The 19009-nt window shown below is 40.2% G+C and overlaps 1 protein-coding gene across 1 annotated transcript in view; it reads left to right on the top strand.

The window, feature by feature from the left end:
* Nucleotides 1-19009, top strand: part of grm2b (glutamate receptor, metabotropic 2b) — a 41960-nt gene that overhangs the window by 14166 nt on the left and 8785 nt on the right. The window contains exons 3-4 of the mRNA XM_059329343.1: nucleotides 16211-17048; nucleotides 17917-18980. Coding sequence (XP_059185326.1) covers nucleotides 16211-17048; nucleotides 17917-18980 — 1902 coding nt within the window. The remainder of the gene's footprint in view (nucleotides 1-16210; nucleotides 17049-17916; nucleotides 18981-19009) is intronic.

Raw genomic sequence — 19009 nt, forward strand, 5'->3', positions numbered from 1 at the left:
GTAAAGAAAGCGAATAAATGTTTTACCGAAAATGTTGAATGCTCCTTTGAACTTCTGTTCACATAGTTGTTTTTTTAGTTGTTTTTTTTTTATTTTTACATATGATCTGTATAGTTGCAAAGTCTAAAAAACATTTGACTTCCTTGCTAGAGGCTCTAGAACCAGATTATTTATCATTCTGCTTTTGGAGTATGAACATTTGAGTTGTATTTCATTCATAAGGCCCCACATCTCCACACAGCAAGAAAAATATGGGTTGTTTGAACAAGTTGAATGCTGCAGTGTCTTTGACAGTGATTCCCTTGTTAATGTCCACTAAAACAACGTCAGAATATGATCCAACCTTGGAGGAGTTTGCCAAGAGTCTGCAGTAATGAATACTTCATGACAGCACGGTGAAGCTGAATGGATAGTACATTCATAGATAAACAGTGAGACAGAGTGGACAGAGGATGTCCACTCTACCATGTTGGAAGCATTTAAAGCGTCCTATGAACACTGGGCTTTTTCAGTCAGAAAACAAGTGGGTAATAAAGATCTTCTTCCCCAGTAACAATGAGGATGCTTCATGTTGCTACAAAACAACAGCAGGTTTTAAGAAGCTTGAAAAGGACTCTGTGTGTGTCCCTGTGAATGAGTCTTCACACGAAAAGAAACTTGCTGATTTTAAAGGTTTTTGAATTTGAATACATACCTCTAGTGTCACTACGCTGAACAGCCTCTTTGTTAGCATCATTCACTTCCTGGGCGCCGTAATGAATCAAGCCGTGAGAGCGCAGAGAATCCCGCGGTGGGATTTTTTTGAGAGGTCGCTGATTTACACAGTCCCTATTTATCCCAGAGAAACACTTTGTGGGGGATGAAGAGCGGTATAAAACTGAGCGGGACAAGTGCCAGGGATGGTCCCGGGAACTTTGAGAGGAGCTGCTTTTCCCATCTGTGGGGTGCATCCCCATTGGCTGGCTGGGACGTGCCCACCTGCGTGTGGAGAGGAGGCTGGAGCTGCCCGCCACTGGGGCCAAGGACGAGATGTGGGAATGATAAAGGGAGACGAGCCAGTTTCTGCTCAGACTTAAATCGTTTTTACATAATTAGCACAGCAATATTGAGGAAGCTTTCATCATCTTCTTACTCATCCTGGTGTGTGTTGTTGTCCTTGTGGTCTTCTCACTGTTTAATTTGTGTAAAAACAGTCTTTTTTGCCATCTGGGATGTTCGCTGTATAGAATGGACCACGATGAAAGATGACTCAGTCCCTGCAGCCTACACGTTTTACAGTTATGAATTTAACCCAGCCGCATAGAGCCATAATGAAAAAAGAACAATGAAACCATTCTGAACTATTCCCACACTTTCCCCTGCAAAAATAACATTAAAAAAAGATTGGTATCTTCAAGTTCACGAGCCGCTACACTTTCACACTGGCACAGTAAAATGGCAGAAATCTGCTTAGAGGCATGATCGCAACTTTGTCTCCAACACCAACTTTATGCAAATAACTTTCAGCACAAATTCACACTGAAACTTTTGCAAACTAAAGGTCAATAATTTAACACACATGAACACTTTCTATGACTGTATGTCATGTAATGTAATTTATAGCTATAAGCACCCATAAATATTCATAATGCCCTTTAACAGTAATCATAGCACATTATGTAGCATTTTATAATGACTTATAAGGTCAAATATTACAACACTTTAAAATTTAAAATTGCCGGTCACTTACAGACTTTATTTGCATTTTATAATTCTTATAATTGTAATACATTATAGTATTTTTAGAATACATTTTATTGACTGTAATAATACATGTAATAATGTAATACTGTAATAATATAATGTGATTTTACGGTTAGGGTAGGGGTTAGGCTAATCCATACCCTCTAATGTATAAAACGTTTATTTATAATACATTATAGACGTGCAAAACATACAGTCAATATATGAGTGTGTTTATAATGCATTATAGACATGATTAAATGATTTAATTTTTTATTTGCATCATAGACATGGTTTTGCAGTCTGATTACAAATATGTCTAATATGCATTATAGACATACATGGCTTCATAGAAAGTGTTGCTGAAAAATCAAATACATTTGTGGTAATCCCTGAGAAAAATGAAATCATTGCAGGGAAGTTCAACAGCCTATTTCCACATATTATGGCATTACTGTATAGGTCGTTCCCTCTTAAGATGAAAGTTATTGAGACTCTAGTATCAACAAAAATGTAATATCCTAATATGTATCCTCCAAAAACACCCACTACTCCTTCAAGACCATTAGACAAACGGTTGAAGCGCTGCTGAAAGCTGCAGGGACGGTCCTGGACAATTTCAGCTTATAAGAGTTTATATCTGTCCAGCTGTATATTGCTGTTTAATATTTTTTTGCTTTGCTGTGGTTTATTAAGTCTGTTTTTATATTGTGCAGAGGAACCGGAGAGGACTCTGTCTTTATTGTGTCTATGTCTTCCCAGAATGCGCTGGGTGAAAAAAGAAATCCTGCTTTGGTGTTAACTTCAAAAGGGTCTTGTTTATCATATGATATTATCGCTGAATCCTCCTTCAACTCCCTCCTCCTCCTCCTCCTCCTCCTCCTCTCCTCTGCTCGAGACTGTTGTTTTTGAACTGGAAATTTCAGCACATTCGGAGAACACAGCTCAGCTCCCTAATTAGCACATCAGAATGTCATTCAAAGTGAAGAGAAACATTGTAATGACTGGGAGGTTGCTCGGAGTCAGGACCTACACGGTCAATGATACTGCTAGCCTATCGATTTCCAGGCGCACTTGCCTTCATCTTGTCTGTCTCAGAGCTGTTGTTTTTTTCACACGGTATCACAGGAATAAATTATCAGTCTTTGCTCAGAACCTGTGGCTGTTATTTAGAACATTGTGTGACAGGAGCACCGCAATCCAGGCTCAATAACGGTGAAAAAAAATGACCGGACTTATCAAGTTTATTTCATAGGTGCTGGAGGCTAGAAGTGATGTTTCAAAGCTTCAAGCTAAGCAGATGATAAAGAGGAACATTTTTCTCAGATGTATCCTTCTACTCGAGAGTGGTGCGAAAGGTCGCTGTGGTGGTGAGCGTTGTTTTGCTGGTGGGAGGAAATAATAGATGTAAGTTTAATGTGAAGAATTGTCTCCTTCTCCTGAAATAGTGCATGCCAGCAGATCGTCAGACATTTCTTTCTGCTGCAGCTTCTCCAGCTATTCAAGCTCTAATATCAAGTCTCAGCTCTGTCCCTCAGACATGAATATATTCTGTATGATCTTATGTATGAAACTGTTTCTTTACATGTGCATCAGCCGCTTTGAATATCAGTTGTTTAGGCCTTTCGTTATATGTGTGCTTCTGTGTTTGTATGTGTGGGTGTCTGCAAATGCAGCATCCAGTTTACTTGTAAAGAATCATGCTATCACATGTCCTCACCAAACAAAAACTCATGTGAGATCAAATACAATTCTGACATCAGCCCAAAAGTAATAAAAGAATAACAAAAAAAAACACAACTTTTTTATTATTGCCCATTTTTAAAAATCAAAATATATTGCCTTATCCATATCAACTAGAATTTATTTTATTTTATTAATTTCACAAGATCCTTTTTACATTCCAACAAGATGGTTTAGATGTAATTATGACATGTTATCACACCAAATTATTCAGAAACTATCATTTTATGCATTTTTTATGACTAAAACATTCTTGTTATTTCACAAAACCAATCTATCCCGTTATGACGAACCCTTTCATTAACATGATAAGTTGGTGTTATGACAAGAAACTTTCATATGGCTTTCATATAAGGAGATGGAGAGACTGTAGTCTACATCGGCAAGAAAAAAAAATGCATTAAACGTGTTTCATTATAACAAGAAACTCAGCACATTTTTGTGGTGGCACCAAGATCGACAACAGTTGGTCAAGTCAAGTCAAGTCAAACTTTATTTATAGAGCACATTTAAAACAACCGGGGTTGACCAAAGTGCTGTACAGATATCACAGTTGCAGGAAATACGGTAAAAACTAAAATACTAAAATACATAATCACAGTGCAACAATAGAATAAAATAAATAAAAATATAATAAAATAAATAAAAAATGTAAATACATTTTTTGTTTTTGCAAGATGTCCACTTAAACTTGATTAAATGGTCATCATAGAAATAGAAAATGGAGTCCATCCATCCATCCATCCATCCATCTGCTTAATCGGGGGCCGGGTCGCGGGGGCAGCAGGTTAAGCAAAGCATTCCAGACGTCCCTCTCCCCAGCTGCAACGTCCAGCTCCTCCTGGGGGACCCCGAGGTATTCCCAGGCCAGGAGAGAGATATCATCCCTCCAGCGTGTTCTGGGTCTTCCCCGGGGCCTCCTACCAGTTGGACGTGCCTGGAACACCTCTAATGGGAGGCGGCCGGGAGGCATCCTTACCAGATGCCTGAACCACCTCTGCTGACTCCTTTTGATGCGAAGGAGCAGCGGCTCTACTCCGAGCTCCCTCCGGATGTCTGAGCTCTACAGAGGAAACAAATTTCAGCTGCTTATCCGTGATCTCATTCTTTTGGTCACTGCCCAAAGCCCATGACCGTAGGTGAGGGTTGGAACATAAATGAACTGGTAGATTGAGGCTACGTTTACACGAGGACGGTCTGAACAGAAGACGCAAAAGTGGCGTCGCGTCTTTACTTTTTATTCCTCGTTTAGACGAGCATTTTCAGGAGGAAATCTGCTGCATACGGTGACGCAAAAGTGTGTGAAATTCGATTGTATGCAGCCAGGCGGCATCACTTAAAGCGATAAGAGCATCTTTGGGCATGCAGAAGTTTTCACGCCACACATTTTCATCAGCTACTCCTTCCACAAAGTTCTCCACCATCACTAGATCTCCCAGGTCTCGTTCACAGCCGTCTGGCTCGCCTCCGACGAATTGCTGCATCCAAAATGTGATGGAGGTAATTCCAGATCCTTCTCTGTTCACTAATACTATCTGTACATATCCTGTACATTTGGTGGAAAGACTCCTGTAAGTTTATTAGAGCTGCCAGAGCAGCTTGAAGGTCCGACGCATGGAAATAATCCCACGTTTGTTTATTTCCCTGTACTGGAGCATGTATGTGACATAAACACATATGTGACGTGAGCAGATCTGAGCAGAGTTTTGTGTCTTGTCAGTGTAGACGGACACGCTACGACGGAGCGTATTTAACTTTTCCACTTTGGAGGGTGGTTTCAGATTTTTGCGTCTTTAAGCCCCAAAAACGCCGTCACCGTCTAAACGAAAGGCACTTCCAATAGAATATTTTGTCGTTTTTACCTGCGAGCGTCCTCGTGTAAACGGGGCCTGAGAGCTCCTTCTTCACCACAACGGTCCTGTACAACGCCCACATCACTGCCGACGCTGCACCAAACCTCCTCACGCTCCGTTCTACCCTCACTCGTTAACAAGACCCCGAGATACTTGAACTCCTTCTCTTGAGGCAACACCTCTCTCCCCACCTGGAGGGGGCAGCCCACCGTTCTCTGGCAGACAACCATGGCCTCTGACTTGGAGGTGCTGACTCTTGTAGGAAAATGCAGCGTGTCAGCATAACAGTACATTCACTTCAAAATGCAAAATGTATTTGCTTTTGCATTTTATATAAATGTCATTTCCGATATCTTGAAGTAAGCATGTTCAAAAACATGAATACGATGTGCAGAATGAGGGAGCAGTATGTTCTGAGAAGGCACTTCATGAAGGTAGTCGATGATGCATAATTTATATAAAATGAATAGGGGAACATATGAGTACACATATTTACATCCTGTCTCAAACTTAGACCGGCAGGATCCAAAAAAGCTGCTTTAATTAAAAAATAATCCTCATCAGCTGTAGGACAGATGGGTAGCTGATCCAGCAGATATATGATAAAGAGGCACAGGCTATTGAACGCTCCACTCTGCTGTTTCCTTTTCCTTTACTGGCACAGAGATGAACTGAGAGTGAACTTCGAGCTGAGATAGTTGGCAAAAACAAATGCAAACAGTGAATGCATCAGAGGTGTGCAGCAATGTGAAGCTGTTGATTCTGTTTCCAATTTGGAAGAATATGCCTCGCTTGGAGAGAGGCGTTGTAATCATAGTGGAGAGCTTCATACTGGGTGCCTGGGTTTGCCTCAAATTGTGAGAGAAAAAGAGGAAAAAAAAAATAGATCCAAGTGGATGAGCACAGAAAAGGTATTTTTAGTTTAAGATGTGTTTGATGTTGCATGTTTAATTAAGTCACACCAGTATTCTGTGATGTACTGGTGTTTCTTTAGAGCATTAATCGCATTGAAATGATTGTAATTAAAATGCTATTGTTGAATTATACAATTTTAATTATAGATCTTTATTGAAACTGATCCCACCTGACATAAAAAGGCATAGATATTTTTTTTATTATCTTGGTTATATTTGGGCATCCACGAGAGCTAAGAGTAAGTATTTCCATGATTTTTCCTTGCTGCCTCTTTGTTTGATTTCCCCTGCACAGGAGTAATTTCTCATCCTTAGAAATAAAGCTAGCTATTGCCAAATTGGACATCACACAGGCTTGGATAATTTGGGCTCCTGTTTGTACGACATCTGTGTTTCTATTTGGAAAAAGCAGGTATTTCCACAGTACTAGACTGAGAAGAAACATGCAGTTTAAGAGAGCGTTAAATTAGTTTAACTCTATATTAACAATGTGTGTAGAAATAAATATTTATGCTCAGCAATTATATTTATATATATCATAAATAAACATAGCTTTGGTCGATGCTTGCATGTCATTAGACTTGCCCCTCTATGATTCACACAGGACATTATTTTTGTATCCAAAGTTTGCTGATAATTTAAGACTAAAAAAACACAAACTTATTAGCGATGTGCATCATATGCATTATGCATAACATGTATTTCAGGCGCTTCAGTGAGTGGCAGGGCTGCAGCACTGTACACCCTGAAGTTTCTCTCTGCATGCCATGTACTGTATGTACTGTAGGGCTCAGCTTGACAGGGACCTCGGGGACATACAGATGGACTTTTCATGTTGAAAAAAATCATGACAGACACATGAGTAAGATTGCCCATGTTCCAGCCGTCTCATATATCCCTCAATGCCTTGAATCCCATAATACTGCTTCTTAATGATGCATCTTATATCAAGCCATAACTCAAACACAGCTACAGTGGAGCTCATGGATTCATACGTGCAAAGATTTGAGGAGCTTTACAATGTTCTAGTCTTACATTTCGATTATAGTATGGTGATACTGACTGAACAGTATTGACACAATATATTTGTTCAAAAGCTTGACACCAGTCCTCCTCTACGCTCACTTTCCCAGCCACCTGTTCCATTTGTCCTTGCTGTATCAGTGCTGGCTGCAGTCCCGATTTGCCATGTTTAACTACTTTAATAGCTGTAGTATTACTTATTTAGATATTGCAGTAGAGATTCACATTAAAGCGCTCCCACATACAGTGAGATGACTGTGGGCTGCAGCTGCAAACATTTAGCACACGTGCCAGGCCTGATATTGTTCATTGTCATGTAAAACAAGTGTTTGAAGATTGTGTCACGGAGGGGACATAGAGAAGTGTAAACCTGGTGCTAAAAGTGAGGGAGAAAGCTAAGGGACCTATAAATGGGATCCTCATAAATGTTTTTCTGCTTTGAATAATAATTTGTATCTGGATGATTCTCCCATTCTTTCCCAAAGCGTCTTCATGCCTAAATGACTCCAATGACTCTTAAAAGAACATACTGTATGCTTGCATTTAAAAAAAGACTTCTGACAGTTTTGTTATAATATAAATAATGTTGTTAAATTAAACTACTTGGTTATGTTTAAGAAAAGGTCATGGTTTATGTTAAAAAAAAATCGTTATGTGGAGTCAAATAAGCAATTAATGTAACCAACATCCATTATCCTTTCAACCGATTATCTGAATTTAGGTCACAATGTGGCTGGCAGCCGACATTGGGCGAGAGGTGGGGTACACCCTGGACAGGACGCATTGACAAACATTCACACTCTCATTCATTCCTATGGGCAATTTAGAGTCACCAATTAGACCAGACCTGGGCATTGGGCGGCCCGCGGGCCACATCCGGCCCGTTGGCTGTCCTTGTCCGGCCCGCGTGAGGTTACCCAGAAATTATAAATAAATACAACCGCAGTGCTTTTATTTTGAAGGCCATTTACGTATAACTGAGTTACCCGAGGTACCTTGTCAAAAACACCTATTGCTTTTTGCATAAAGTTAATAAATTAACAATTAACAAGTTAATAAATTCCTTGGTCACCTTGTGAATCCACCGTAAGAGCTACGAGGTGGGAAAACAATGACAAACATTAACATTAGCACTTGAGCAAACAAGCACTTTTACTATAGTTAAAACAACAAATATAGCCACTAATATATATGACAGAAGAAAATAAACTTTAACAAACCTTGTGTCCTGTCAGCCAGCCACTATAGAAGCCTTTTTCATACTTTATATCAACTTTATACAACACACTCGTTATTATTTACCGTTTGTTTTTCATTTATTGTTTCCACTTGTTATTTCCTGTCACCACCTTTCAAAATAAAAGCACCCGTTTCACACTGGATAGCACCTTTTCAAAATAAAAGCACCACAACATTGTAAAACACCTAGAAAATGTACAAACACGAAAAACAAGCTATATAATACAAAAACACCTATAGGAAGCTTGCTAAATGTCATTTACAGTTGAGTTTAAAATACATGTTAGTGATTGGAGTATTTACTACTGGTTACTTCTGTATTTGATTTACTCCAAATTAACAGTCTTAACATAACATGTATTCTTATCAGTAGCAGCTCAAAACCAGATAATTTACTGTATTTCATAAAGCGGTTAAATTAATATTGAGCAGAATTTAGATCAGAGTTTTGGTACGGCCCCCGTAACTTTCGTGGTATTGGTCATGTGGCCCCTTGGGAAAATTAATTGCCCACCCCTGAATTAGCTACATGTTTTTGGACTGTGGGAGGAAGCCTGAGTACTCGAAGAGAACATGCAAACTCCACACAGAAGCAAGCCAGAATCAAACCGGCAACTCTCGTGCTGTGAAGACAAACAGACCGCTGTGTAGTCCCATGTAACCAACAGTTTAGTTAAAAGATCCAACCAACCAACCCAGCCTCCTCTGTCTGCGGACTTTGTCGCTTTTATACTCAATCACCTCACTTCCCCCTTTTCTCCTGTTGTAATTATTTCGGCCACCAGAGGGCGCTGCATGGCAGAAGACATTAATATGTGTCGTAATAAGCTGCTTGCACTGATGACCTATAGAGCCGTTTTTTTTTTGGTTGAGGTCAGTTTGTTTTCTCCACAAGAAACTTTAGAATAAAAACTTCAGGAATATGCAAATTGTCTTCATTAGAAAGTGTATTTGCTGGACACAGGACTACTTCACTTAATGTTCAGAAGGTGCAAACTAGACCATGATCGGTTTCCAAGTGAGTACCTGCTCGTACATTATACATCTGAAAATGAGATTCAAGGTGAGCACAGAGAAACTTTATCCCTCCAGCAGGTTTGTTAGAAAACAGCCTTCTAGTGTCAAACTCAGCACATAAATCTTTCTGTAGGATTTTGGGCAAGGCAAGTTTATTTAAATATCACCTTTCAACAACAAGGCAATTCAAAGTGCATTACATAAGACATAAAAGGCATTAAGACAGGATATAAGAGGAAGGCAAGACAATTTAAAAAGACATATAACTACAATTTAGAATGACAACAAAAATAAATTGAAAGATGAAATTAAGATAAAATAGAATAAAACAAGTTAAACAGGAGCATAAACAGAACAGAACAGTTATATTGCAGTGAAAAATAGTCCTATACTTAATATATTTAGAGGCAGTTATAAAATTCACAAAAACAGCTATTTTATTTATGTCTACTGTGAAATCTAAATGAACTGGCTCAGCACACTCAATCTCTATAGACATTATTGTTTGTTTAAAATGTGACATAATCTGCAATATAATAGTATAATATACCTATCCATTTATTTACACTTTGGTCAAAAACCTGCCTAATTGAATATTACATTTTTTTAGTCCCTGTCTGCCACACAAGCCACTGAAAGTAATGGCAATCTGCAAAACACTTTTTTTCTGGAGAAATGATGACATATGGTGTTTGTGCAGTGTCATTAATTTGTTGCATAAATATTATTATGTATATAACCTATATAATAGAGCGTGTTCTATAGTACGGCTGCTATACTGCAAAGTTTGGGTTTGAGGCGTAAAATAACATTATAGAAAACAATCACTGCTTCACTAATGACTCTTCTAAATAACAGAACCAAAACAAGACCTTCACTGCATAGTGTATCACCATAATAATAGTGATGTATTAGATATAACCTGTTATGCTAATGAGGTCATTAATCTAATTAATGCAATGATTTAAAAATTAACAATTATTTGTGTATAGTTGTCCTTGCAGAATAATAGGATACCATTTTGATGATTTCTACATCTTAAGTGTAATAATGGAAAAAAAGATTAATTTATGTACTTAATAATTAAATTTATGCAAGAGTGCACCTTAAAATCTAATCAGGACTTCTTACGTGGAAACTTTGGTGTGAGTATGACTCTGTAGTGTATTATTTTCTAGACACGGTGGTGTCAGATACAGCGTGCCATGCCACATTTGGGGACCTCTGTTGGAGTTTAAACCAGTGGAGCGTGAAGAGCACCTAATTGGTGTCTCAAAATACTGCAGTTGGAATCCAAACAAGCTAAAGTTTGCTGTGTCTTTACTGGGGATTTGTTCAAGTTGGAGTGAAAAGTTATAGGTGTGTATTGAGTATGATTCCGGTTAGTGAATAAATTATTGTCAGTTGGAGTGTCAGCAAAACTCCTTGCAAATTATACCACCTGCAGTGACGGGACTTAATTAAGCAATGAAATGAGAGCATGTGGAGTCTTGTGCAATAAGAGCAGATTTACAGTATGATACCCCTGAGCCAGTGCTGTGGTTCTTATCTGACTTGTTGATGGAGAGAGTGAGAGGGAAGTACCGCATGAGGACGAACAGACGGTTACTGTCACACACTCCAGTAACGTCCTGAAAGGTGCGCTGTCAAGATTCCCCAAGAATCTATTGATGAAGGCCAACTGCCTGTCTGAAAATCTTGCAAGAGGAAACTACCTTATTACCATGCAAGTGTGACTGACTGACTGCGAGTGTGGCTGCTTGTATGTTGCTCGGCTGCATACAAAACACTGTAAATATCCCCGGCAACATAAATGAATCAGTAAACGCTGTGCATTAATGAGGTTTCCCCATACATGAACAACAGACATCACGTCTCTCAGTGGGTAATTTGATGAGACCTCTGCCCTATATTCTGCTGGAAACAGTGGAGAGGACAACTGGCGGGTGCAGTGCGCTTGTCTAAATACATCATATTTACTCCATTCACCCCCTCAAGAGCTAGTATGGTGCCTGTGCTTTCTGCTGGCTCTTGTCTTTAGGGTGTTTTAGCTTAAGGAGGTTAAGCACATGACCACTCCCAGAGCAGGTTTAATGTCTTTCTGAGGCAAAACAGAGTGTGTTTGCATTGCATATTCAATGCCAAGTAGTCTCCTCTGTTTGTCTCAGTCCAGCAGCGTATGCCTACAGATGCCTCACTTTGAATTAAGACTGGCCATAGCAATGGAAAGGTGAATGTGTCAGGAGGAGAAGGGTGTGTGATCAGAGAGAGCACTGCAAGAAAAGGCAAAAGGAAACCAGACAAAAGGTCTATTACTGTGGAAACAGCTTTGTGTTGTACTTTTACTGTTTATTGGCATGTTGTATACTGTTTAATGTGTTCACCATCTCAACAGTTAAACTAGAAAGGCACTCGGACAGCACAGACCCCAGCCTAGACCATGCCCTACCATGCAATGTTAAAGAAATAGAAAAATAATCAGAGTATCCTCCTTCAATGCGCTTTATCAAGGAGCAGCAAAGTCTGGTAGCTCTCTCAGTTTACCCAATTGTACTGATTTTTTTGTATTTTTATCATATTTCTGTCATATTTTTGATGGATACTTATGTGGAGAGAAGAGTTTATTCAAGAGAAGAGCTATTTTCATTGAAACGGAGCAAGATGCACTGTCAAGATGTTCAAGGCCATCATGATACCCGGATCATCTGCTACACAAAACCTTTATGGACTAAAAAAACAGCAGTGGATGGCTCCTTTCTTACAAGACGGAGAGATTTAAAAGATCCTTCGCCCATACAGCATCAGACTGTCTAATTCTTCAATCCATCCATCCATCCATTTTCCTCCGCTTATCCGGGCCGGGTCGCGGGGGCAGCAGGCTAAGCAGGGCATTCCAGACATCCCTCTCCGTTTCTGCTAATTTTTGTTTAACAAAAACCCAAGCATTTTTCATCTAAATGTACTATATACTGAACTATATATATATATATATATATATATATATATATATATATTTTATATATAACCTAACCCTAACCCTAAAATATATAATTTACTGAAATGTCCTCATTTCAGAACCTATGAAATATCTTATTACTATAGTAATTTAGCAAACACTGCTTAGGCTCATTGTAATCATTAGTTTGGTCATAAAACAAGATATTGGACAAATACAATTTTGACCTGAGCAGACTGTTCTCATTAATAGTTGATGGGTTTTACCTCCTAAAAAAATGCACAGAACTTCATAAGAAACAATTCGCGTCAGGAGTGGAGCAGAAAATAACATAAGGTCATCGATATTAATAAAAACAAAGGACTTTGACTCAGGAGACTGCTGTTTGTAGCTGGTATGAAACTAAAGGTCAACTTGTTATTTTAAGTGAACTTGTAAATAAACTTCTGTACATGAATATGCAGTGGTGGGAAGTAAATAAGTACATTTACTCAAGTACTGTACTTAAGTACAATTTTGAGGTACTTGTACTTTAGTTGAGTATTTCCATTTTATGTAACTTTATACTTCTACTCCACTACATTTAGAGGCAAATATTGTACTTTTTACTCCACTACATTTACCTGCCAGCTTTAGATACTTTTCAGATTCAACATGAAAAAATACTATATATTTAACATGATTTCACATTTATAAAACATAACAGTGTATTAAGTAATTAACATTAGTCCTATCTGGACAACAGTAAAATGCTACTTATATAAATGCATCAATACAAATAATCTAATAATATATTTAGAATATATAAAACAATCTGAGTGGGTCCATTCTGCATAACAACATCAAAAGTACTTTTACTTTTGATACTTTAAGTACATTTTGGTGCTGATACTTTTGTACTTTTACTTCAGTCAGTTTTGAATGCAGGACTTTTACTTGTAGTGGAGTAATTTCACAGTGTGGTATTAGTACTTTTACTTAAGTAAGGGATCCTAATAGTTCACTGTGAATATGTCATGGTTTCTGTCATCATAACCTATGCAAGCAGTAGTTACTCATGGAAGTAAGTTATTTAAAACCAGTTTTTTTGTCCCAATGTTGACCAAGTAGTCTTGTTGCCTAAACTTACCTGTTAGTTCTAGTAAGATATCACAGAAACGGTTCATGAGAATATGTTGGCAGGTCCTCCCGCAAGGTATTGTGGTTATGCCCACACAGAGAGTCATGATCGTCTCTCCCACCCCCAGAGCCATGCCGCTAGCGTGACTATAAAAAGACTGTTGGGTAACATGTTAAGGGCATGCACCACACGCAGAAAATTGTTATCCAAGTGCACATGCAGCATAAAAGACTTTGATTTATAATATCACAGAAAGGATTGAGAGCTATAAGTGCTTGTGAGTCTGAATGAGCAAGCTGTAACAGGGAACGATACTTTTAATAGGACTTGGTGTGAGTGAGGAAGGTTCCAATTACATCCATGGGGAAGCCATTGTTTGGGAAGCCTCCAGGCAAACAATGAAGCCTAAAGGGAGGAGGTAGTCATATTGAGGCTCGTGGGTATTCAGTAATCACCACAGCGTCTCATGAGGAATCCGGCAGAACGACAAGTCTTCACCAGCTCTCTGTCATAGTTAGCTCTGTAATGCTGCGTGGGAAAATAATTGCCGTGATTTTATGATACTCTGACACAATCATTTCAGCAGGCTCGTGTCCAACATGAATGCCTCGCTGAGTTTTCTGTCAAAGATTATCACCCACCCCTGTTGAACTCACAACCACCAACTATTTACTCCGCAAGGAAATCAATATACTTGTCTGGGTGAGGTGGGCATCATAACTTCTGGCACAATTTGTCATGAGACTCTAATGACTTGACAGCATGGCTTTAACTCAAAAAACAGCAAAAACAAACTGATAAAATTCTTATCTCTGTGCCATTGTTGCTGTTGTTATCTGGCACTCGCTCGTGAAGGGATTTGTGGCACTAGCTGCTGGTGATGTGGATCCCTGACAGAGTAAACAGTTTGAGATAGAGGAGCATTGAATTGTCGCTGTTTTCACTGCCAGTCTCCTCCACAGAGCTGAAACACATCAGACAGCAGCTCTGGCCTTTCATGGCTCCACTTTACCTTACAAATCAGATGGATGTCTACAAGCTGAAAATAAGAAAGGGCTTAACAAGTCTTGGGAGATTAGAAAGGCGGAATTTTGTTGAAGAAGTCAATTTTAAACCTGCAGTGCAGAACTTTTGTCTCCATTCTCTGGCAGTGAGACTAATTACATAAACACTGTCGGTGAGTGCTCATGACGCATGCCTGCAGGTGAGCTCAGTGTTTGTCCTCGCCATCGATTGCTTGATTTTTTTTTGTATTTAAATTCCCCTGAAAGCCACTTTCTATATTATCTAGAGCACCTACACCAGAAACTTTTCTTAGACATATATTTCCCAATGCATTCTCATCCAAACTCGTCAGATATCAACGATTTGTCACCGTCTTTGCCGTGTAAAGACAGAACCCCTTTGCTTCGGTTTGGAATATGTCAGAGATGATGTGTCACTTCCTGTTATATGTAAAAGGGCTGTTTAAAATAAACTTCACAGGAAATGGTTAACTTTAGGTAATAAAACCACCCTGACTGTGGTTAGGGTTAAAAAAAACAGGGTTAGGCTTATAAATACTTCCTAACTACAGAAGACAGTTACACAAATTAACTCTTGGTTTCACACAGGACAGAAAAACTGTTTTCCTGGGTTAAAGTCTTTTTAAAAAAAAAAAAAAATGATATTAAAGCCTAACATTATGCATAGTTAAGGTCAGGACCACCTTATTGTAAGCTATCATAGGCATAATTTAGGCCACAATAATGTTGTAACACTGCGAAATGAAATGGTTATAATTAATCTTTTTGTAATAGCAATGGATACAATTTTGCAATGTGTACATCTTCACAGCCCTCAGCTTTTTTTTAAATTTTTTAAAAACATATTTTTTATTGAAATAAAGGATTCAAAAGCATTCGAAATAAAATCCCAGACTTAAAGAATAACATAAGACAGAAAAGAAAAAGGATCCGTTTATACATTAACGTGTCAGCCTTAACATATGTTATCATGACATGGATTGTTTGACAGGTTAACGATAAGGTGAATATATCATTACAAATAGCATAAGCATATCAATAATGTCCAACTGCCTTGCAGCCCTCAGCTTTAAGGAGCTTTATAGAGTATTTCAGCTCAGTGTTTTCTGGGACATTCAGGTGAGTCTAGAACCTGGTCTCAACAAAAAACATGGCGGACAGTTCTCTCATTTTTTGTGAAAAAATTTATATTTTGACTTTGTTTCTGCATAAAAATGGATTTTGATCACATTTCTAGCGAGAAATATATGTTCTATTTTCTAAATATTCACTCAGTGAATGTACATAATCACTTTGTATGTTGGAATAGCCACGGGATATGACTGTCATTAACTTGCATTGTAGCGAAATCCGTGTCAGTTTCACGGAAATTTGAGTGATTCCGTGGCTATTCCACGGATTTTAAGTTAAGCGAAATCCGTGGCTATTTCACGGATTTCTGTGAGACCATGTTGGAGTCTAAGATGCATACCATGCAGGGACAAAATCCTTCATTTGATTTTAGGAGAAGACCCTTTATGCAGGTCATGCTTCTGCCATGTCACTCTTTTCTATGACAGTATATCCAATAAATGTTGCATTTCCCTCTCTTTCTCCAGGTGGCCAACCTCCTGCGATTGTTCCAGATCCCTCAGATCAGCTACGCCTCCACCAGTTCAAAGCTCAGCGATAAGACCCGCTATGACTATTTCGCCCGCACCGTACCTCCTGATTTCTACCAGGCCAAGGCCATGGCTGAGATTTTACGTTACTTCAACTGGACCTACGTGTCCACAGTAGCGTCAGAAGGTGACTACGGTGAAACGGGCATTGACGCATTTCAGCAGGAGGCCCGCCATCGCCAAATCTGCATCGCCACTTCAGCCAAGGTGAGCCGCTCCATGAACCGCCAGGGGTACGACAACGTGATCCGCGCCCTGCAGCAGAAGTCCAACGCCAAGGTGGTCATCCTGTTCACCCGCAGCGAAGACGCCCGGGAGCTGCTGGTGTCCGCCGCTCGCATGAATGTCTCCTTCACCTGGGTGGCCAGCGATGGTTGGGGAGCGCAGGAGAGTGTGGTGAGGAGCAGCGAGACGGCTGCAGAAGGAGCTTTCACCATCGAGCTGGCCTCCTACCCAATCAGAGAGTTTGAAGATTACTTCACTAAGCTGAACCCGTACACCAACACCAGGAACCCGTGGTTCAAAGAGTTCTGGGAGCACCGCTTCGGCTGCAGCCTCCAGGAAGCGGGCTGCAGTGAGCACAGCCTGCGGGATGGAACTTTTGAGCAGGAGTCCAAGATCATGTTTGTGGTAAATGCAGTCTACGCCATGGCCTATGCTCTGCACAACATGAGGCAAGCTGTGTGCTCCAACACATCGAAGGTCTGTGAAGCCATGAAACCAGGTAATGGCAAAAGGTTCTACAAGGAGTTCATCTTGAAGACCAAGTTTGAAGGTGGGCCCCGCAATAAAAGCAAACAAAATGTTTCACTTTGACAAGTATGCATGTGCTATATGTTTCCTTTTCATGTGAAACAATTTTTAAATAGCTGTGAATGGGAATCAATCCATTGTGAACATTTAAAATAAATGGAAACGGGGGTTGCAAATATGCATGACATTGGATTAAGGCATCAAAAGATTTCCTCTGCAGCACTGAAAAGAGCTTTGTAATTATTCAATTAGCAAAAATAATTTAGCATGGAGGAATCAGTGTGAGGGCAACCTAGCGAGAACATACTATTCTGAGATCATTGGATTTTTGTTGAATGAATGAACGCATTTAGCTCAAATATCAGGAAACGAGTTTGTTGAGCATTTACAGCAATTTAGTGTATTATGTGCAAGGACTTGTTGTCATTTTAATGTTTTTATGCACCAATGAAAGTACTATTATAATGTACAGCTCCAGTTGTGTTAATACTTCTACTACTATTACTATTGCATTCCATACTTCAACCATTCAACCAACTAAATAATCTGTATCTGTGGTCAGAATGGGCGGAGTTTAAAACAAAAGTGGGTGGGCTTTCAACTACAATTTTGGCAGAACATAACTGAAAGTTGATATTTAAAGCCTGAAATGTATATGACTTGATCAGAAGTTGCTATATTTCTTTTTTAGTAGAAAACTATTTACAGACTTAGAATTGAGCTTCAGATCAGCATGTGTTGGCTACTAGTTTCATCCAACCACTTGCATCAGCCTGTGTTTTTATTATTATTATTATTATTATTATTATTATTATTATTATACGGATACACCTTTTTAATCATTTCAGTATCTTTTAAGTCAACATTGCTGTATTTTTGCTTCCTACCAGCTCCGTTCAGACCTGCAGAAACACTGAACATGGTGCGCTTCGACTCTTTCGGCGACAGCATCAGCCGCTACAACATCTTTCATTACCACAAAGAAGAGGGCAAGTTCGTCTACAGGAAGGTGGGCTACTGGGACCAGAACCTGACCCTGAACACCACCCTGGTACCCTGGCGTGGCCTCGTACCTCCCACCTCCCAGTGCAGCGACCCGTGCAGGAAGAACGAGGTGAAGAGCATGCAGCCTGGAGACGTGTGCTGCTGGATCTGCATCCCCTGTCAGCCTTACCAGTACCTGCAGGACGAGTTCACCTGTGCTGACTGTAGCTTCGGCCAGTGGCCCCTGGCCAACTTGACCGGCTGCTACGATCTGCCTGAAGAATACATCCGGTGGGAGGACGCGTGGGCCATCGGGCCCGTCACCATCTCCTGCCTTGGTATCCTGTCCACTCTGTCTGTAGTGGGCCTGTTCTTCAAGCACAACGAGACGCCCGTGGTTAAAGCAAGTGGACGTGAACTCTCTTACATCCTCTTGCTGGGAGTGCTGATGTGCTACCTCATGACCTTCATCTACATCGCCAAGCCTTCCACCGCCGTTTGCACCCTCCGCCGACTGGGCCTGGGCACCTCGTTCGCAGTGTGCTACTCAGCTCTTCTCACCAAGACCAACCGCATCGCTCGAATCTTCAGCGGGGTGAAAGATGGAGCCCAGCGGCCTCGCTTCATCAGCCCCGCCTCCCAGGTGGCGATCTGCGGCGCTCTTATCTCCTGCCAGCTGCTGGTGGCTGTTATCTGGCTGCTGGTGGAGGTGCCAGGGGTCCGGAAGGAGGTGAGCCCAGAGAGGAGGGACGTGGTCACCCTCAAGTGCAGCAGCAGGGACTCCAGCATGCTGATGTCGCTCACCTACAACTGCATCCTCATCATCCTCTGCACCGTCTACGCCTTCAAGACACGAAAGTGCCCGGAGAATTTCAACGAGGCCAAGTTCATCGGGTTCACCATGTACACCACCTGCATCATCTGGCTTGCTTTCCAGCCCATCTTCTACGTCACTGCCAGCGACTACAGGGTAACTATCTATGGGAATGTTTGTTTTTG

This window comes from Centropristis striata, chromosome 3 (assembly GCF_030273125.1).
Source record: "Centropristis striata isolate RG_2023a ecotype Rhode Island chromosome 3, C.striata_1.0, whole genome shotgun sequence".
NCBI lineage: Eukaryota > Metazoa > Chordata > Actinopteri > Perciformes > Serranidae > Centropristis > Centropristis striata.